This window comes from Centruroides sculpturatus, unplaced genomic scaffold (genome assembly GCF_000671375.1).
Source record: "Centruroides sculpturatus isolate CEXI.00-Female unplaced genomic scaffold, Cexi_2.0 scaffold619, whole genome shotgun sequence".
In the NCBI taxonomy this organism is placed as follows: Eukaryota; Metazoa; Arthropoda; class Arachnida; order Scorpiones; family Buthidae; genus Centruroides; species Centruroides sculpturatus.
Window position 1 is genome coordinate 339,195 of NW_019384948.1, and position 23,101 is coordinate 362,295.

At 33.3% G+C, this 23,101-nt stretch overlaps 2 protein-coding genes across 2 annotated transcripts in view; both read right to left on the minus strand.

Annotated features, from left to right (window-relative positions):
• Positions 1–227: 227 nt before the first annotated feature.
• LOC111632230 lies at positions 228–2,764 on the minus strand. Its single transcript, XM_023376607.1, has 2 exons — positions 2,213–2,764; positions 228–2,105 (listed from the first exon to the last, which is right to left on the minus strand). The coding sequence occupies exons 1-2, from the start codon at positions 2,762–2,764 to the stop codon at positions 393–395; spliced, it is 2,265 nt and encodes a 754-aa protein (XP_023232375.1). The 3' UTR covers positions 228–392.
• Positions 2,765–6,757: 3,993 nt separating this feature from the next.
• Positions 6,758–23,101, minus strand: part of LOC111632231 — a 122,569-nt gene continuing 106,225 nt past the window's right edge. Inside the window, exons 13-14 of the mRNA XM_023376608.1 lie at positions 11,249–11,367; positions 6,758–10,672 (exon numbers count right to left, since the gene is read on the minus strand). Coding sequence (XP_023232376.1) covers positions 9,681–10,672; positions 11,249–11,367 — 1,111 coding nt within the window. The 3' untranslated portion in view covers positions 6,758–9,680. The remainder of the gene's footprint in view (positions 10,673–11,248; positions 11,368–23,101) is intronic.

A 23,101-nucleotide genomic window follows, 5' to 3' on the forward strand; every position in this document is an offset into this window, starting at 1 on the left:
TTAATGCTGTTTCAGTATTACATGGTATTATTGGAATTCCCCGAAATTGCGCACGATTTTGTTGCTTTGATATTTACATGCAGTCTTGCGGCATGTATCATAGCAGTATGATACATGCCGACTGGAAGCTAGTCCGAAAGGCAGGTGTTGGAACCGGTAGACAGCCAATTCCTTTGTAGTGTGTAGATGCCTCTTTTCGTCAGTGACCACCTTAAACCAGAAGAAGCGGGTGACATCTCGGTCGTCGGGGTGCAAGGTTAGCTGGAGGAAGGCTTGACTGCCGTCTCCTACTAAAGCCCTTTTGTGAAAATGAAAGTGAAGTAGTGTCGCTATGATGTCTGGCATCAGGTTGGGACCCACTTCCAAGGCATCATTGAGGACAGGGTGCCATTTCACATGAGAAGAAGCATCAAATACGATACGCCATTTGGAAATGTTGTGTTTACTTCGGATTGCTGTGTGATGTGGCAAGTAGTAGGTCTGTTGTAATGTTGCTTGTTCATCAACCGTTCCACATAACCGTTGGAGAAGTAGTTGAGCATGTGGCAGGTGTACATATTGCTGAACTCTATATCTTTGCTGAATCTGCGACGTAGTGTCTCAAAACGGCGCAGAGCAGTTGTGCGGTTTGTATCTGTGAGGCGGATGTTCTGCTTCCAGGGCAGATGGATCTCTGCCCTTCCTCTCTTGATCCGGAAAGATTGACAGAAGCCGTCGAGCAGATGTGCATCATGGACAATCAACGACTTCTCCTCCAACTCTCGGATGCCGAGGGTATCCAGATCCCACATTGATCGTAGTATTGGGTCCGAAGGGGTTGTAATACTATTAACCTGGACTGGGTGAATCGAGACATTAGTCCTATTACCGTTCAAAATCCAGCCAAAGTGCGATGGGACTAGTGTCAGAGTGCCATTTATGCGAATAGGGCTTTTTGTTTTGACAAATCGCCAATAAAAGTCGGATCCAATTAGTATTTCAATGGGTAAATCACATGACTCCTGCTGTAGATCTGCAAGTTCTAGTGGTGGCATCTCTCTGACGGGATAGGCGAACTGTGATACTGTCGGATGAGGGAGGTATGTATTTGAAGATTCTGCAGCTATTAAGGATGTAGCAAACCTGCTGACATAGCTGGACAGACTGAGTCGCACTCGACGACGTGATGTGTAGGTACTAGCATCTGACTCAAAGGCTTGAATTGCCAACGGTTCATATCCAATCACCACCAGTTCTAGCGAGTCAATGAGGGGGGTGCCAACGAAACTCCTTTGGCTTCCTGGGTCTAAGACACATCTAACTTGTCTTGCAGTGCCCTTTGCTCCATGAACCCAAACTCGAGCTGTCTGTAGATATGTAAAGTCTGAGTGCACATCGATTTTACACACTGTGGCTTGAGATGTGCTAATAGTTGAGAGAGCAAACCCCAGAGCAGATGTTGGGGGTTGGGTCATAGGTGGTGTCGGTCTGTTAGCTGCGACTGTCATGTGAGTCTGCATTGGGTCTGCCTCACATATCGAAACGTGATGATTGTGTTCACATCGGGGACAATTGTGAGTGGTATGGTTTTGGCCTAAGCACAGAAAACAACAGTTGGTCTCGCGCAGTTTCTCTGCACGTTTTCTCAGATTTGTTAAGAGTGCGCAGTCAGAACTGAAGTGGAGGAAACTGTTGCAGAAGGCACACGGGGGATAGGAGGATCCTCTCCCTTTGGTGTTTCTTCCCGTGGATTTATTCCTTGTCTGGACTGCTAGAGTGGCTGCGGTAGCTTGGGGTTCTTCTCTTGTCAGAAATTGGTCCTGTGTTCCATGGATAGTAGCAGCAGTAGTGATACCGTCTATTTTGTCTCGCACAAACTTCAGCAATAGTTCCAGATCAGATTCATGGGTACCCTTATGACGAACATGAATGAGCCATCGTTCACACAATGAATCCGGGAATGCCCGAAGGATTTTCGGCGTTAGTATGCGTCTGTAGTGGCTAATGGGCTCTCCCAGGGCCTTCAGGGCGTGCACTCTATTATTGCACTCAACGAAGAGGTCATTCAATTCGGTGGCAGTTGGACAGATTAAAGGTTGTAAGCCCTCTAAGTAGTCGATGTATGCCTGAATTATACGGTTCTTATCTCCGTATTTCTTCAGTAATCGTGCCTTGGTCTCTGCATATGTCCCTGCGGTTATGGCGATGCCATCAACTAGACGCTTAGCCTCACCTTGAAGATATCCTCGAAGGAAGACATGCTTCTCAATATCCGGTATATTTGATCCTCGTCAATGACTGCTGTGAACTGTTCCCAGAAGCATTGCCATTTAGCTATTTCTCCTTCAAACGATTCAAGGACCAAGGCGGGCAATCTGGTGCGAATGGTTGCCTGTGGTTGACCGGTAAAGGACGGGGAGTCAGGACTGATGGGGCTTGCCGTGGTGAGGTCGAATGCGGCGTTCCTATGGTCGAGGACTCGGACTCTAATGACGGCAAGTCGGGTAGATTCTTCCCTCTCTTCACAGGCAGCGGTGTTGGTTTCGTATTTCGTGTCCTCGAGTTTGTTGTGAATAGCTTCATTTAATATCTTTAACTCCCTAAGCCATTCGTTCAACATGTCACGGGACAGTTCGATTTCATCGGACAGCGTCGAGTCAGAAATGGCGTTGATATTGCCGATTGTCTTCTTCATGGATGCTCTTATGGTATTGCGGCGGCATCGGAGCTTGCTCAATTCCCTGGTGGAATTTGGATTCATTCCATTTGGAAATGGCTTGGTCATATATTTTGGTTGACGGTGACAGTGGAGTAACGAAATCAGTTCTGCGAACGACAGAGAAGACGGGCAATATGGCGGACGAACGTACGAGATGGTATGGCAGTGAAAGCCCGTAACGATGAGCGGGACGACAACAAATCGGATAATGGTAGTAACAAGTGAATTGCGTACCTATTGGCATTGGTTCTGGCCAAATCCTGGTCATGGCACCAATTATGTCGTGTCTATGTGCAATAACCCGAAAGGATGAGACTACAGATGAGAATACGGATGAGACACTTTATTATTCGTTACACAGTTAATGGTCAACGATGTCAAACGCGAGCGAAGAACAGTTCAACTGCTCCTTTGTCGTTTTCCCCTCTCTCCTCCTTCACTTCCATCCCTAACTCTCACACCCTCCGATAAATCTCTCATCCCGGGTACACACCCTGATCGGGTCGTATCCACCACGTGTCTCTCCAAATTTCCCCTTTCGCTGTTGGTGGGCCCACTTGTTGTTGCATCACTCACAGTTGGATAACACTGGTCTAATGTGTTCCTGATATGAGCAAACTAATTTTGGTACATTCTATATTCTGTAGCAGGGGTGTTAAGTGACTTTCCCACCCTGTACATTTTATACAGTGGATGATCGGCTAATGAACATAATCCGTTCCAAGACTTTGTTCATTAACTGATTATCAATTTACCATAGGTTTTTATGGGAATTTGATTAATTCATTTTGGAGACTCCAAAAAATAAAAAATATATACTTTTTTATTTTTTGGAGTCTCCGGAATGAATTAATCAAATTCCCATATGAACCTATGGTAAATTGATAATCAGTTAATGAACAAAGTATAAAGTATAATAAAGAACAAAGTATAATAAAATATCCAAAAAATAAAAAATATATACTTTTTTATTTTTTGGATATTTTATTATAATACATTTATATTGTATATGTAATAGTAAAAATACATATATATGCAGTCTTTCATTTTTATTAGTCATGTTTTTCCCATATGTGGGGGTTAAAGAATCTGTCCAATGTTGATTGCTTTTCTCTCCAAGATTTTTCAGAAGTAATTAATAGCATTGTAATTGTAGAGATCCCCAAGCTTATTATCCTCAACCTTGTTTGGATGCCATTCTAAGACCATTATTCTGGCATCCTCCCACTTCTTCAAAAGATCTTTAATAGCAGATAATGGCATTAATCCTTTTTTCAGAAGAAAATATATCTCGCTGAGTTTCTTGGTGTTCTTCATTCAAGAGTTCTTGCCATTCTGTCATCAGATCAGTTTCAGGTTCCATTATGAGCTCTTCAATGTTCTTTATTTCTCAGATGTGATTTTTGTTACTCCTTAAGCTGCTTGAGTCTTCTTGATTATACTGTATCTTTCTTAGATAAGATTGAACTGCAGTCTACTGCAGACCTGTTCAAGCCATACTGCCCAGCAACATCAGACATCTTCTGCCCACCTTTGCTATTATACTCTCATCTTTTGAAAATAAAAACCGATGCAAAACTTAACAAGTGCCCACCAGACAGTCTCACAAATACTGTAAAAGAATTGTTTCTGTCAGAAAAAAGAGCGTTTCAAAGTTTGGAGGAATACTATCTGATCAATATCTGACGCTGGGTTGAGCGTCGATGTCGACGTATCCCGCGCTCCAAAAAGTTTTGAATTGTTGTCTGAAGACAAGGAAGACCAATAGGTATTCGTTATTTTACGTTGCTTCTTCTTGTGTTTGTTCTGTGAGGTGTTCGTTATCCAATCATGTGTTCATTGTCTGAACATAAAAATCTTTCACGAAAGTGTTCGTTAACCGATCACCCATTGTAATTTAAAGAACCATCCATTACATTTTTTAGCAACTTTTCACCCCCTCCCATTGTATACAATAAGGGGGTTTTGGCAAATCCTCTTTAATTACATATGGACTCCTCCTGAGAGAAAATATTTGCAGAATTTTTTTAACTGATAGTTTATTCACATAACTAGTAAATAGGCTTATAAGAACAAATTTCAACTATGTCATTAATACCACTAAAAAAAAGTCTACATAGACAATTAGACAATGACTCAAATTTCTCTCCCTTAAACTGTACAATACTGTAATTAATGGATGGCCTCTTATTAATATGCATTTTACTTACACATGATATACTTTAGTATTAATCAGTTTATAGTTCCATAATTTGGGCATATTTGATAAGTTAGTCTTAGTTAACAGTAATTGTCTTAATTATGCACACAAGCTATCTTTAGATTCAATGCAAAAGGCATTCTAAAATGTAACAGTCAAACATTCAAATCAAATCAGTTGATTTGAATGTAAAGATGACTAATGAACATAGTCCAAAATGTCAGTTATAATTTAATTGACTAATTAAAGGAAACAAAAAGATTGTTAAATACATTATTTATAAAAGTCATGAACACACTAAACTTTTCCAAGAAACTGTTCATATATAATAAATGTTATAGGATAATAAACTACTGGTAATAAATAAATAAAGACAAATTAATGATGATAATTATAAATTCAAGACAATTTATATATATTTATTAACACAAAAAAATTCTGAAGTCTGATCTCATATTTTAAACATTTTTTTCATCTGTTAATTATTATCATATTTAATTGAAATTCAAAATACAATATATATAAATTAATCCAGATATTGTCATTTGCATGCAATAATTTGGTGAGGCAATTGCAAGTCTCTTGGAACTTAATTTGAAATGAGAATTTCTGGTTTGCCATAAAACACATGATAAGAAAAGTAATATAAAATCAATTTGTATATTTTGCATCTCAGCAAATACTAAATAAACTGTTTAGTAAGTGAAAATATACTAACTTATCAAAGTTTTTGTATATGAACAAGATGATTTTGCATGAAACTATCTTATCCTTCAATAAATAACAACTTTCTATTTGAAAGAAAAATAGTTATGAACTATAATTTATATATTTAATGCCAAACTGAAAATTCATAATTTGTCTACTTTATCCACCTTCCAAACGACAAACATTTTTGAAAATATTAAGAAAAAAATTACATGAGAAACAGCTATTTATTAAATAATATACAGAATATTATGAAATTTTTTAGAGAAAAATTCAAGTTTAAGAATATTTTGTAATGATAATTACAAATATAACTGAAAATAAAATGTTTAAAATTATAAAAGGATTTTAATATACAGTATTTTAATATTCTGCTTTGACTACTGATAACTACTGGTACAAGTTTTTCATATTATAATACTTCATTTTCTATGTTTATTAGAATAAACAATTACAAAATTTTGAAAGAGTTTTAAATAAAAGAATTCTTTTTCACAAGTTCACCTAGATAAATAAATAAAATATTCAATAGTAAAGATGAAACTGCCAATATTTTAAATGTATAAGAACTTCTTCAAAATTTGGAAATAAGAGATTGACACAAGACGAGAGAATCAACATTCAATTAAAATTATTTAATCCTTAAACATATTAAATTGATTGACAGATTATATGCAGCATGCAATGCCATTATGTTGTAAATGCCATTTTTCTCTAACCATATTTTACTGAAAAATTGAATTCTAAATACAATATTTTTTGTGGCAAAAAAATATTGTGGTGATATTGGCACTGTAAGGGTGGATGCACACATGTGATGCAGCAGTGAAAAGTGACAGAATGATGTCATTTTTTTCAATGCAGAAGCAGATTTTCTGCTGCTTTTCTCATGCCATGAAAGTTGGTTGAATTCTCTTTTGCAGTAGCCATTGCCAAGAAACATTTCCATCAGACAATAATAGTTTGTATAGTAGTCACATGAGAAAATAGAATCAAGTGGAGCTTTAATGGCAGAAAGTTTGATGCAGTTAACTGTGATAACTGACATTAGAATAAAGGATAATAAATTTAACACAAATTCTACATATATAATCATATATAATTTAATTTAAAGGAAAAACAAACAAATCTTATTTGAAATAGTATTCTGGGTGTGTCAGAGCATAAGTATATCCTTCCAGCTTAGGCAAGAGTAACTTATGCATTAACTTTAGCTGAATGGTTGGTGCCCTGGCCTTATCAATGATTGGTCTTAGCTGTTGTCCAGGTTTGTGGACTTTTGCAAATATTCTGGCGTATCTGGGGAGTCTAATGTGATATTCCTTAATTCCAGGCGTTTGGCTAGCTTAGGTCTATTGGGTGTGTCAGAGCATAATATATTCGCCTTTGCAAAAGTCCACAAACCTGGACAACAGCTAAGACCAATCATTGATAAGGCCAGGGCACCAACCATTCAGGTAGAGAAGTTAATGCATAAGTTACTCTCGCCTAAGCTGGAATGAAATAGTATTCTTTATTGAGAGATCTTAATCAAGGAATAAGCATATTTTGTACATCAGTTCTTTCTCCATCCAAGAAAATATCTCTAATCCAAAATCTTCTAGCTAAATAAAGCAAGTCATACAAAACAAAATTTGTAAACATGTGGATAATGGCAGTGTTGGTATTGCTTGCCATCTTGAAAACTGTATGCAAGTGCCAAAATCTAAGCAGGTTGTCACTTGTGTGGTTGGGCAAAGATGCATTTGCAACATTGCTTTTTGTTGCCACGCCACATATGTACATCCACCCCAAGTGGCTGTATTTTAAAGTTGAATTTATGTGAAGCCATAATGTTTAAAGTGCCAAAGTGAATTTTGGTGCTTAAAATGTTACAGCTTATGTTTACATCATTTTGATATTCCAGAGAATTTGTAACCTAGTGAGTTTTTACCATTTTCTTGTAATATTGAAATTAATTTATTTACTAGAAAAAGTGTTTTTTTGCCTCCTCTGAAAATTTTGTTTTTTGGCATTTACAACATTGCACACTTCATATGTATATTCCCACATGTTTTATTAGATATAAATTTGGAAAGAAAAAATTTAAGAGTCTGTTCTAGAATTTATGAACTGTGTTCTTTAACTTAGGATCTAGACCACAGCTACCTATGGTACATATAGGCCATGTCTCTTTGTAATGACATCACAGCAGAAGATTGTTGAAGATATTGACTCTTCAAGAATTGCTAATTAATTTGGCTAAACTATTATATTATTGTATCACATAGATACATTAATGCAATGCTGGAAAGATCTCTGTTGCCCCTGGATAGATGTTCAAGTATTGTATTGTACTTGTATACAGTATATACAAAATGTTCTGTATACAGTATGTACAGTACAGTACATATATACATATGTATTAAGATTTAATCTTTATCTTAAAATATTTTATTATAATATGAATAGAAAAGTTTAATTTTTGATTCATCTTTATAGGTACAATGTAATTAATTTTTTGCATACAAATGTTGCACTTGAGCAAGTTCGGTTGTGTAGATGCAGAATTTTCACTTTAAAGTGTTTCCAGTTGGTAAATATTTTTCTGGTCAATAGACAATATCTATACAGTGATGTCAGAAACATAACATACCAAGTTTTTTCTATATTAATACAGTTGAGCTTCGATTATCTGAAACAATTCAAGACTGGGGTTGTTCTGATAACTGATTATGCATGAAAAAATATATTAACCTATCCCATGTTGAAATTCGTTCAAATCCTGGCACGTCCTTAAGTACCCTCTCATGGTTGTGCCAGTACTGTCAGCTAAAACATGCACACCAACAAAAGTAATATTGGAGTAGCCCAAGACAGCCAAATATTGCAGCGTCACAGCACTAGCAAAAATTTAAATTTGCTGACTGGAACACTTTCAGTTAACCAATGTTTCGGTTGATTGATATTTGGTTAATCAATGCTCTACTATATTTCATTCCTTTCATGTCACAAATTTTTTTCTGAAATATCTTTTATACATCTAATTAAAAAAAATTTTTTTTTATAAATACAGTACTTATGGATCTATATGTTTGTTTAAATATCATTATACTACTAATAAAACAGAGCCATTTTTGTATAAAAGGAAAACAGTTTACAGCAATTACATAGCAATACTAAGAAGATATTTTAGGATGTGTAATTTGAATTACCAATAAAACAGTAATAAGTGTGATTATTGTCATGACTTCTTTAATTATTGTTTCATCATAAAAAAACATAGCTTTATTAAAACAAGTAACCAATTCTATAATACAGTGTGGTAAAAAACATTATCAACACTACAAAAAGGTCATTATTTCTGTTTGAAAAAGTGTGGAAACCAGTTTTTACACAAATAATCATCAAAATCAACGCACATACAAATATCAAATTTGTAAATACACTGAAAAATGTTTTGCAGAACTGAACCTTTATTCAAAAACAACTGTAAAAAAATATCAACTTTTCACAAAGCCATCCAAAAATGAGAAAATGTTTGTTAATAGTTTCCTTTCCTTTGTTTAAAGTCAAGGAAAACATTCTGTCTTTCATCAACTTAACCAGATTCAGAAGTTGAAAGAGGGGAATTTGATCCCACATATGGAAAGCTGAAGACTGCACACTGTACATATGCTCCTTTTTCTTTACAGATGGTGACAATGATCATGTTGATAATTTATCATATTTACAATTTCATAGTACAATCATACATATTCAATAAAATGATATAAAATTTGTTTTTATATTCATAAAATTTATCAATTTATCCAAAATGAATTAATATATTTGTCATAAATGAACATATATAGTAATCTCAGTTATTATAATTGCATTAAAATATAAAAGGTAACTATTGATAATTTTACTGTGATCTGATTTATTTTAACTGATACATTTTAGTAAAAAATTTCTAAAAAAATTATAAAAACAATACTGCATCTATTGTATCTTTGATCTTTTATATTGAATACATTCTGAATTATACAGTCATTAAATATATTATTTACTGTACAATAAAAATAATTTATTTTATCTTAAAAAACATAATGTTCAATCATTTAAATCTATTATTTCAATCACATTCTCATCAATATTAAAAACTTCTTTTCTGTCATAAATATTGTTGTCAATGATTTCAATAATTTCATTTCCATCAAATTTGTTTCTATTTGTATCTGAATCATCATCTAACATATCAATTACTTCAATTAGTTTAGGCTTTTTAATTTCCTCAATAATTTCTATATCTTCCAAACAGTCACTTGATACATTATCTAAATCAGAATATTCTCTTTTTAGCGAAATTGGATTATATGAATTACAGCCTGGTATTTTTTCATATCCTTTACTATTTTCTTCTTTAGAAATTTTATTTGTATCTGTACATCCAGAATTTACTTGGTTATCAGAACTACTTGAATCATCTCTATTAGTTATGATTGATGCACACATTTCTTGCAAAATATTTTGTGGATGACAAGTATATGTATTAAACGTTGTATTCGATTTATTTTGTACATTATTACTTTCAGTAAGTAAACTATGCAGTATTTGATGACGGGAAACTGTATTTTCAAATCCATTTTGTTTCTCACAACACGTACTTTGTTTTTCAAAATCATCTACATTTATTTGTAATTGCTTTATTTCTGATTCGAATATTTTGAGAAAATCAAAATTATCATCATCAGAACACTCCACACTAATTAAACTGTGAGAAATCAGATGAGAAAGTAAAAAGTCTTTAAGGAAAAGAGTTATTTTGGGTAAAGATAAATTATTATTTTTAGTTTTTTCTTTAACTTTAATACAATCTTCTACAATATCTGTCTTTAGTAAATTATCATCAGTACTAGAATTTTCACTATGATTATTATTATGTGTTGATGATGATGATGATGATGACGATGATGATAATGATACTGTTGAAAAGGAAGAAATTACAGAAGAAGCTAAACATTCATTAGAATTACCACTGACTTGAATATTTTTACACTTTTTATGGAATTGTTTTTTCTTTTTCTTTTTAACTTCTGGAAGCACTGGAAAAAATAATTCAAATTATATTAAAAGTTTCTTAAAAATTACTTCAAAATCAAAAAACAATACTAGGTTTAAATCAATTCTGATGCTAATGTAATGTACAAGGTCTTTCAAAAAGAATTCTATCATTTTAAATCACTGTAATTATGTTTATTATTACTTGAGAAGTATGTAATGTAGACCAACCAATAGAATAACTGTCTGAGTTTCATCTCGCATCTGCATTCAAACATATTGTTGTCTACTACTTCTAGGAAATGCCAAAAGTGAAAATAGTTTGTGGACAATGTCTCAATGTGTGCACTTAATGACACAAGGTGCACACATTGAGAAACTGTAATGGGCAAATGTGAAACTTGGACAGTTTTCTAATGTTTTAATGTACATTACAATGTTCTCAGATAATAATTAACATAATTATAATAATTTAAAATAGCAGTATGTTTGGTTATTCTATTGCTAGATTGAAAATTGCATATAAATATTCTTCATTATTAATGAAATTTAAACGAAATGAAATATACATGCTTTAATTCTAAGTAGACTAAAAAAATTAATATAATCTCAAATCTTACTGTTTTGAGTAATCTCTCTACAATTTGGACATTCCCAATGATTAATTAATTCTAAGTTGGAACATTTTCTGTGACAACCTTGAGATCCACAAGTTTCACACAACAGCAATTTCCATAACCTTAAATGAATGAATGAATGAATTAGATTTCAAAGCAAGAAACATATTAATAAATCATGATTACATTAATTCATGTTGAAATGAGCATTTAAGAACCAATGAATCAATATGATTTTATAATAAATCTATAACTGATATTCTATCATAAAATTTATCTAAAACTGAAATAAAATATTTACTCTTATATATATTTTTAAGAATATTTTTTTCTGAAAATAAAATGTGCTTACTATTAATAATATGGCAATTTACTTTTTAATAAGTTGCCATGTTATTAACATGGAGTAAGTATACATGGAGTGGACAGTGAGGACAAAATCATGTTCAACTGCTGCGAGCAATCCTGGCGGTTGGGATGTACACTATCACCTGCACACCAACCAATCAACGCATCACATATCGCAACAAGTTAGATGTTTGAATTTGTACCTGTTCTCAGTTCATTTTACAGTGTTTGGGTCATTGTTTTCCCCCATATTTTCTAGATACAGTATTAAAATCATAGTTATGTTCATTTTAAATGCTCTTGTTGTGTAAGTATGAATAAAAATATATATTAACAGTTATAGTTTATTTTGATGATATGAAACCCACGGTTTCATATCATCAAAATAAGAAGTTAGAATATTGAAACGGCGGAAATCATCAAATTTAAAGAAGATGAAGGTAGAACTACACCAGAACAGTGCATATAAAAAGGAAAAATTACAAGGTGAGATAGAAAAAACTTTAATTGATCAACTAAATAAAGATGAGAAAACCCGCCAAGTGTCTTAATTTATAGCACTTTATTATGTTAGAAGCATAAAGTTATAGTTTATATTTCATCCTAAACTTTTGACCAGCACTTCATAGAATGAAAAATTACTAATGCTGTATTCAATATACTGTATGGAATTATGTAATTTGTATACACAGAAGTAATTAAATAAAGTAATTTTTATTTTTAATTGCTATATTTTCTTTAACAGATTGTTTTTATCATTATAGGTTATTTTAAATTTTATTTTAAGTTAGATCCTAAACTTTTGGTCATCAACATATATATTCTATTGTAGGTTTTGTATTCTTACATTTCTGTAATGCCTGATTATATTCAGTATGTATGATACTGCTGTATTTTTAAAATCAAATATATTATGATCCTTTGTGAATCTATCACTATGGATTATGGTGTGACACACAAATCTTTTTGTCTGTTGTAAACAGTATAACCATGGAGAATATAACTATATAAGGCTACAATACACAAGATTATTTTACCTTTATTAATAATTTTAAGAAAATAAAATGGTCATTTGTACTGTTGTATTTGTATTGTAGCAAATGCATAAAGGAAAACATCCAAGGGAATGATGACACCATCATCAGTTAATTATCACCCTAGCCGCTAGGGTCACTCCAGTGCCGTGGATAAGTTTTAAAACATAGAGAGTATAGGAACTGTCCACTCCATGATTATTAATTACTGTTTAATTATAGAACACTAAAATGATTTATTACAAAGCAGAGATGTAATAAAAACCTTAACATTTGAAACTCTGAGAATACAGGTACTGTACTGTACATAATATACCAATCATTAATGATAAAAGGTCAGTTTTAAATAAGCATCATTTTATGTCAAAGCATGTTAAATCACTTTAATTAAATTAAATTTATTAACAACACTTCTTAAAATATCATTTGCTGTAAAAAAGAAATAATAGATTCTATATTTTTTGTTTTTATAATTTTTACTACATTCTTTGTTTTAGATAAAGTTACATCTAGTCAACATTGCACTTCATGAAAGAATGGTTATAGACAGTATCATGAATTTATTTGAATATACATTGTTTGGCTTTTTTCCCCTAATTTAGGGTTACATTTTCTTATATCTAAGTTATCCTCATAGTTTTTCTTTATTTTTAATTTTAATTTATGTTGTGAGGCTCTGGACGGGGTCCATCTTGTACCAAAATTTGCTCAATAATTTTTTTTGGAAATTTTGGAACTAAATAAAAAGAAAAAACTATAAAAGAACAAAATATTTTCATTTAACTGTACATGGCAGAGGAAATGACATATCTGGAGAGTAAGCATATCTGGTTGGGATCAGAATTCAATGTCAAATTAAATATTGATGTAAACTTCTCCTGCAGCTCAATTTGATCTTGAATTATCCATGGAAACAAGTACATGACCAATTGGAAAATGTGGACAAAGAACTGAGACAATTGAGATAGACAATTAAAGTTATAGACGAAAACTTGTGTCTCAAGGATACAAGTTTTTATTTATTCTTTTTGTTCGTTTCCACAAGTTATTTTTTTTTAACACCTTTCCTTTGACCTAATTTATCTCATCTGATCATACTTTGCCTGTGAACATTCCACTGCCTTCTCTTTAAGATGTATCTGTGACAAGTTCAACTTTCTTTCTTGGCAACATTGGGATTTTCTCTGAATCAGCTCACCATCCAGATGACCAGCCTGCCTGTCATCAAAATCCTCAACAATTGGAAATCATAACTGTCTTGGACTTTATTAGTGCCTGTTGTGATGACAATTTGAAGTTTGGCATTGCCCAAGGGACTGGACAGTAGTCTGTCCTTCTCTGCCATTTTGTGGCCATCTCACAGCCCAGATTTGTCATATATTTAGGCAAAATGCCTTACTCTTACCCATTACCTCGTGCCCTAGACTGAGGAGGCTTTTATGTAAGGACAGGGATGCAATTTCGATCCTAGAAAAGTCAGGCATATACTCTATTCCGTTGGAAGACCCAATGTCTGGGGCACACACCCACTATATAGGGGCAACTATCAGGATGCTGTCTAGCAGCACCAACATTCAGTCGCAGTGGGCAACTATGACAGAGAGCTGTCCAAGATGGTTGTACAGCACCATCACATCCCACTTTGGGACCGACCATGTAGTGATGCCAGGCCTGAGAGAGCCATTTTCTCTCTGAAAAAGTGAGAAAAGAGAGTTAAAATACAGAAAAAGTGAGCAAAAAATGAGTGCAATAGTGACAAAACAAAGGGAAAACACAGAAGAAAAACTCAGCAAAATAGCAGTAAAAGTTGGTTTTTTTTACTGTTATGGTTAAATACATTGAAATAACATTAAATGCATTACATACATACATTACATTTCATACATACATTACATATATAACATTAAATACATTCCAGTAAACCATAAATACTTAATAAGTCTTTGGCTTCTTCTGTAAATAATCAGTCTTGAAAAATGATGTTCTTTTATTGATTTTTCTGGATATTTTCAGCTTCCTTCTTTCTTGCTTCTTCTTGCTTTTGAACACTTTTACACTAACAAGCATGACATTTGCTGCTCATATTTCATTCATCAATGGCCTTCTCCAGTTTTTTGTTTGCTGCTTCTAACAAAACTTGGCTTGTCTCATGCATTTCAGTTTCTTCTACTTTTTTTCTGTTTTAAACTCTGTTGTAGTGCCATAATCTTTTCCTTGTCACAAACAGCTTTCTTTTGATGTTCTTCAAAATGTTTCTGTGCTTCCTCTTCTGCTCTTTTTTCTGTTTCTCTTTTTCTTTTAACTTCTTTTCATTTTCTAATTGTTCTTGATAATTTCTGTGTGCTGAGGCAGCTAATTTCAGTAGATCCTTTGTAATAAGTACAAGATGTGGGCTTTGGTCATACATGTTTAGTCCTTCCTTAACAATCAAAAGTGAATTAAGCATTCTTTCTGACATTGATGTTCTATCAGGAGGAAGTGCCTGGCGTGAAATTGAAAATCCCTGTTCCACATCAGCATTGCCATGAGAGAGGGTCAATGCTGATTTCACCAATTTGGTTATACTGGAATATTTTGCATTCCCAAGGGAGTCAAGCAATTTAAAATACTGACTCCAATAATAATCAATTTTTTCATCTGTTGAGTCTGTCCAATCACTCTCAACTCGCTCAAATTGAAGTAGCCATCACTTGTCCTGCAAAGTATCCTCAGCAATGTCACATGGAAGAGCTCTTGCAATACTTACAATGTCCTTACAAGTGCTTTTTTCATTAATATTACTTGGCTGAAGACATTTCAATAATTTCAACAGTTTGCATTGGATTGGAGCTCTTTCTATCATATATGTGAAAGCCACAACATAGTGTTTTTGTAAGCAACTGCAAAAATGCAATTAAGATAATTTACTAAACTCATTAACAACCTCACTCAGCACTGCAAATAATTTCCTCTAATGGCAAAAGATTTGTCTTGTCAAATAATTTCTTTGGATTTAATACATTACTATCAGGCATAGCAGACTTAGACTGAAAAACAAGCTTCAAAATATCTACTTTCAAAACTCTAACTAGTGACTAGCTTTAGAAGCAAGTCCCATAGTTTGCTATACAGATGTATTAGAGGTTCTTCTCTTTGGAAAAATGATGTATATTTTGTGAAAATTTCTGCACTTAAAATGCCTTGAAGTACTTCTGCTTTCATGGAAGGAATCTTCAACAAACAAGATATACTGTACTTCTGTGCAAAGCACTTGACATTATGCTTTGTTTACTTGAAGGAATATACTTTAAGTAGTAGTAAGTTATGCCCTCTCACTGCTCAGTTAACCTTGATGTTGCATCACGGAATGTCCGCCATGTTGTTGAGTGTTTTATAAAGCTATGCTTGGGCAACTTGAGCTTTTCTTGCACAGCTTCATAACTTTCCCACCGAGCAGGATATCCATTAGAAAATCTGTAAACTGCCACAATAAGTTCATATGCATCTTCACCTAGTTCACTTAATGCTTTCAGATATGTGTTATGAATAATATGAATTATATTGATACATGTTCCAATATCAGCAAGGCTTTTCTTGCGAATTCCCAGTACATCTTCCTTAAAAAGTTGTAACACTTTTTGGTTAACATTAGGACCATCTGATCCTATCATCAAAAGTTTGTGCAGTGTCAGGCTGGCATCATTGATAACCTTGATAATGTGTGTATGTCATGTTTTCTGCATCTGCCCGCCCAAGAAAACATGTATTTAGGTGTCTGCAGACAACTTGTTCTTTTGGCTCAGACCAAAACCTAATCATTATCTAACACTCTTTCTTACTTTCCACATTGTTGGTTTCATCATAACTAATTGTAAAGAATGAAGAGTGGGCTTATAGCATCTTTTTTTTGGAAATAGGGAGCGAATGCTTCAGTTATTAAATAGCACAATTTCTTCTAACTCATTGATATTCCTTCAGGAAGTTTAGTTTTTGGAAGAATTGCTTATAGTGTTGGAACCATATTATTAGAAGCAGCGAATGAGAAAGTACTACATATTGTTTTCATGGCCCATACAAGTTCTGCATGGTATGCAGCATCTCTTGGATTATATAAACTCACAGTTGCTGATCCTTCTCCAGTCACATTGTTAATATTACTTGGAATTTCATCAATTTTTGATGGACCTGGGAAACTATCACCTGGTGCAACCAATGTCAGGCATAACTGTCTTGGACCATAAGCACAGGTAAATATTTGTCTGTGCTTGGCAGTACCTCCATGATCAAAAAATGCTTGGAAACTTTTTTCACTTGTATTATGAAATTACATACTTTGCAAAATACGTCAGTGTCTGAACGTACAGTTGCCCATAATCACACTGTACAATCTGCCTTGTCCTTTTGTTTCAACCAATCAGTTTGAAATTTGCTCTTAGGTGGTATCATATTGAGTGGATTCAAACCATTACATCCATCGTCTATACTCTAATTTGGAACCTGCTATAAACCAACAGTTTGTCCATATCATTCCGCTAGAGATTTTTATTGGTCAATCACAATCGGAAATTTTTTGTAATGTGACTATTATAGTAATTTGAAATAAAATTAACAACTCTTATTACAAACAAAATCAAACAATAAGCAGCAGAAAATGAAACTTTTATGCGCATGATCAGAAACTGTTTATTTTTTTAATGCTTCGAGATATGTAAATTAAGAAATCCGAAATAAAACAGATTTCAAATAGTATAAGTAAAATAATATTTTATTAATGATTTCATAAATAACAAGAACTTTTTCCTGCGGATAAATAAGAAGCAACAAGTCGGCATATTTGTTAAATTAACATTGTTACTAATTTAACAAATATTCCGACTTATCGAATGATGGAATTTTTTGATTTTTTCGATTCCCTGGACACAATTTTACATATCTTCGCATGTAAAACTGTACAAATCCATCTTTCAAGATTATTTAACATGCCACTTCAATTTTTCCAGATTATATCTACCCTTGGTTGATTTGAAATAAGAACACTCTTAACTAAAATCTTACTTTGTGCTTTGAATACTTTTATCTACTCTATATTCTATATATTTTACATATTAATTAAAAGCAAAATGTTCCATCACCGCCAAAACTGAAACTAACCCTTTACAAAGAAGTGCTATAAATAGAGACAACTCTGACTGCCTGCATGAAATGTAACCAAATCAATCAAGACCTACAAGTACTTTAGCCATACCTTCCAGAATAATGTTTCAATTGATTTGATTTCAATTTTAATTTACATAAATTAATTTTGATTTTATTTTTAATTTTAGCTATGGTTTCGGTTTTTGTTTCGATATAAAGAACAGAGTTTTAAAATTTTAATTTAATTTTAAATTTAAGTTAAATATTTTAAAATTTAATTATTATTTTTAGTTTTAATTAACTGGCTACCTAGTTACATATAAATACAGATGAATACTCGGTGCACGAAACTCTCCCCCCAAAGACAAGCTGAACCTGCTGGCATAACAAATGCCATGAATTAATGAAATTTTACTGTATATTAATTTAAATTTAGAAGCAGCAGCAGTGTTGTCAGTTTGATAAATTAATCCCTCGGTGTAGGGCGTTCTCACGTGCAAAGGAATTTTAGGGATTTTTTTAGAAAACAGACAAAAACATAGGGATGCTTAGAATACTCATTTTTAATTTCCGTAGTAGGAAATACAATTCTGAAAAACTTGATTTTGGCTAATAATGACAATATGGCATGAGTATATAACTTTACTCAACATTGGCTTCCAAGAGGATTATTTTTAAATTCATAAAGGATTTCTTTTTTACATACGTGCAGGGTCCATACAGTTAATTTCATCTTTGATTCCAGCATTCCCAATGACATTATTTACTGACTTATTAACGTCTTTGCATTTCCCCTTTCCATTACGTAATATTAGGCCAAGCCTATTTAAGCCCATTTTGTACACAATTATATAAAATTCTTTATTAAAAACACTTTATTTAAATGAACAAAACATTTACAAAGAACGAAAAACTTCACGTAAAATCGTTTACGTAATTAGCTACATCATTTCTACGTCATATAAATAATTTCATGACTTAATTTAAATTAAATCGTAAATTTTATTTAAATAAGAAAAAGATTCGCGTTGCGTCGGAAAAATCGAATTTTCTTAAAGCAAGAAGGCGGGAAATTCAAAATAATTTAAATAGAAGAAATCTCGCACTCTGCCAGAGTGAGAATTAACTAGATGTGCTGGTCAAACAAATTGGGAGGGTTGTGGTACAGCACACAATCGCAATTGTTTAAGACATGAATAAGTCTTTGTATTATTAGAAGGATAAGGTGTAAACAAATAGTCTTTCTGGTTATCACATTCTAAGTCAATATCTATCAGTTTGGGCGACGGAGCACTCCAAACATTCACGTCGTGTTGCCACGCTGGGTTTTCTTAAGCTGTCTAACGTTCGGCATTAGTCATTTTGGGCTTTTCTGATTTCTTTTCAATTTTTCTTTCCAATGATATACGTTTCTTACATTATTGTTCGTATTTCCTTTGCAATTTCTTCGACATTATGAAAATTTTCTTCGACTCAAACAGCTATCGGCTTATAACGTTACAAATTCTATTTTAGCGGTTATTATTGCTAAGTAATATTGTAGATTGTCGTTCTGTACAAATCGACACTGATTTCGACGTCCTATCTCTTCTCCATCCACAGTCTTACTGCCCAAACGCCGCACTGCATTGCCTTTTCATTTTCATGCACAACTGCTACACCTCTCCACATAGCTGCACACCCCTACTTCCCACCATTTTAAATATGGACGTAAAACGTCTATCCAACAAAATTTAAATCGTGAGGCTATCATTTATAGTTTATGATATATAAGCGCGACAAATTTTTCATTTGTTTGGTCGCTCCAGTGTAGGGTTGCCACCTTTTTAAAATCGCTGACACGGACGGCAGGCCAGGGCCGTATTCAGTAACACAGAACACCTAAGTTAGAATTCTGAGTGGCTTAGTGGGCAGAGCTAAGAATACATAAAAGAAGCTAGTGGTGGAAGGAGTCAAGCAGTAGTTAGAAACGAGTTCAGCATTGCATGATAACTAGACTTAGCAATAATTCTGCGTTACTGAACACGGCCCAGGTTTATTCGAACAGAAGTTCCTGACGCATGCGCAATGTCATTTTACAATGCGAAGAATAACATGCATGCCGGTTCTAAATCAGTTACAGTTAGGAACTAGTGACTTGCGTAGGAGTAACATAAGTAACTCTAAATTGAGAAAGAATAGGTACAGATGACTTAGCTCTATTGGATATTGGAGGCGTGTACGGTCGTACATGCATAAAAAAAAGGTCATGTTGCGCACCACACGTTGGCGTAAACAGACTAACATGGCAGAATTGCAGATGAGTTTCAATGAATGTGAGTTCTTTCACTGTTAAAATAGTGTAAATTTGTAAAAATATTTGCAAGAACTTTGTTTCATCGTAATTTCACAATTTCTACGAAATTCCTGGACAAAATTAATAGTTCACCCGGACAGTGAGTCAATTCCTGGACTGTCTGGGTGAAAACAGGACGAGTGGTAACACTACTCCAGTTATTGTAAACCTCCTTACACCGAACCGAATTTAAAGACATGTTCGGATGAAAAGAGAGCGAGAGCGACAGACGGATTCTGCAGTATTTGCGGATTCCCTGATTTTCCATGACTTTTTCTGCTAAAAATCTTATTCCATGACTTTCCAGGTCTGTACGGACCCTGTACGTGAAAGGGATTTTTGTTTCCTAAAACTTAACACTGAGCAACAGTGGCGGGTTTGAGTCCCGATTGGGTCAAGTATTTTCTTCCAGAAAATTCTAGTCTGATTGTTCAATAATTCGGCGGATTGTCTGGCTTTAAAAGTATTTTTGATTAGTCACACATCTTCCTAATTAAGCACGTGAAAATGACTAAAAAAGTGAGAAGTGACTTGAAAAGTGAGCGACTTCGAGGCCTGCAATGTTCAGGCACTGTGAGGAAGGGAATTTGGTGTACATTTGGGAGGACCTCTTCACCACACTGCTGTCTCCTTGCAGTCTATACAAATGACTAAAACACCAACATTAGCTCCGTTCATATACCTCTGCCTTCTCTGCGCAGTAAGGCACATGCGCGACGATGTTACACGTTTTTTTTTTTAAATTAATACTTTTAAGTTTTCTTATTTTTAAACTTGTTATGTTCTAAACGGCTAATGCCGTTTTTGTTCCAATTTAAAAATCCATTCGAAATCTGGGGCCGTATTCTGGTCACTGTCTCTGGTCTCTCGCTAGCCGGTCGCTAATTGACTAATCCAAATGATAACCCAATCAGCGACCGGCTTGTGAGAGACGAGAAACCAGAGATAAGTGACCAGAATATGGCCCCTGTTCGATTCTGTTTCTGCCTGAGGACGATGTTCGTTACTGCGTCATCAAAAGCGCTTACAGGAAAATAGAACGTTTATTAAAATGGTCTTTAACACGTTTTTATGTAAATTTTTCTCTTGAGTCAGTACTATTGTTGGCCTGACATCCACTGTACTGTACATATTTAAGTTACTTAGCACATTTCATACAGTCAGTTTAAAAATACCAAGCTCAGTGTTCCCAACTGTTCATAAATAACTGTCCCTACATTTTAAAATAAAAGTAGCTAATTTCACCACAGATATTTTGAAAAGTCGCTACTTTGTCGCTACTCAATAGAACAAATTTTCAAATCGTCGAAAGGCTTTATTACAAAACAAATTTATTGATTCAATATAAGAAAAGTTGTACACATAATAGTTGTATTACTATTTATGTTAAATATAATTATAATATGTATATAACAAAACTAAAAAAACGAAAAAAATAATAGGTTTTAAAACAGACCTCAATCAGAGTCGCTTTTGTCTTCTGACAACTGTTTGCCAATGTCAGCCTCTCTTATTTTAAATGAGTACATAGTTTTATTGATTTTTTAAAAATGTTCTTGAGTAATTTTGTAATTAGTACAACACGAATTTGTATTGCGTAACTCAATTTTAATTCTTAATAATGCCGAAGTTAACTCCAAGACGATTTCTTTTTTTGGTTTTAATGTCAGCCCATATTGAAAATACACGTTCCATATCAACGTTTCCATGTGGAATAATTAAGGCAATTTGTGCCACTTGGACAATGTTTTTAAACAAATACTTGTCATTGAAATTCTTCATTTCCGCTATTTGGGTCCATAAATCACAAGTATTATCAGGGGCTTCATCAAATTTTAAATAAAATTTAATTTTTTTTATTCATTTTCAAGTGTGTCCTTAATGTCAATTTTCATAATTTCAGTAATTGATTTTAAATTGCATATTTTATCAGCATTAAAAATATTGTTTTTATTCAAAAAATCTAAATTTTTATTTAAAAAATGGTTTCCAATTAGAAGTCTTTTAAATGCTTCACTAACTGCTTTTTGGTAAAACTTTCATTTCAACTGGACATTTCAAAATAAATAATTCATTGTCAGTTTTATTTAAATCATTAATCAGTGCTCTTGTGGTTACTCCAACATTAATTTTTTCAATAGGCAATAGATTATGTGGATTATATATATTAAGAGTTTCGGGGATACTATAGATTAGAGGAGAAGGTGGTATTATGAAACCCCATTTTCATTATAGTGAATTGTAAACAAGGTATCATAACTACATCCACATGTTTTGTGCGAAAAGTACTGGTAACTGTTAAACTAAATATTCCTAATTGGATTTTTTGCTAGTGTAACTATGGTTTTTGAAGGCTTCTGCACAAAAAGTCAGAAAGTAGGCTTAGAGAAAATCGGGTGGTAATATGGAACTTTACTGTGTGTTATCAAAAAATGCTTTAATGTATCCAAAAACAAATAGGAAAGTACAAAGCAAGTTAAATAATTACAAAATCATTTACTCCAATGTATTTTATCGAAAAAATGCTTTTATAATAGAAAAATATGACCTCCATCAACAATATATATTCAAGCAGCTCTTTTTTGATATTCTCAGGAAGAATTGGCTTTCTACCTAGTGTCTTTTTCTCTTTTTCTTGTCTTCTTTTTCTCTTTTTCACAATTTGTCGAATTGGCTTTCTACCTAGTGTCTCTTTCACAATATGTGTCCTAAATTGGGATTTGTCGTATTAGTCCTAATAACTAATTAGTCCAAACTAGGACGAATGTCTGCTTGCAAAGAGACAGTTTGAAGGAGTTGGGTTCCATATTTCACGCATCTCCATCGTGGGTTAATTTAATTCCTGTCGACACCAAACTTTAAAAATGTAAACATCAGACAGATTAACATGTACCCCTAAGTCTCTGGAACGGAATACATGCACCAGTGAACCTACAACTACACAATTTATATTTTAGAAATAATTAAATTCACTTAGCATTCAAAACTTTCGAATTTTGAAAAAAACAAATTTGCTGATTAAAT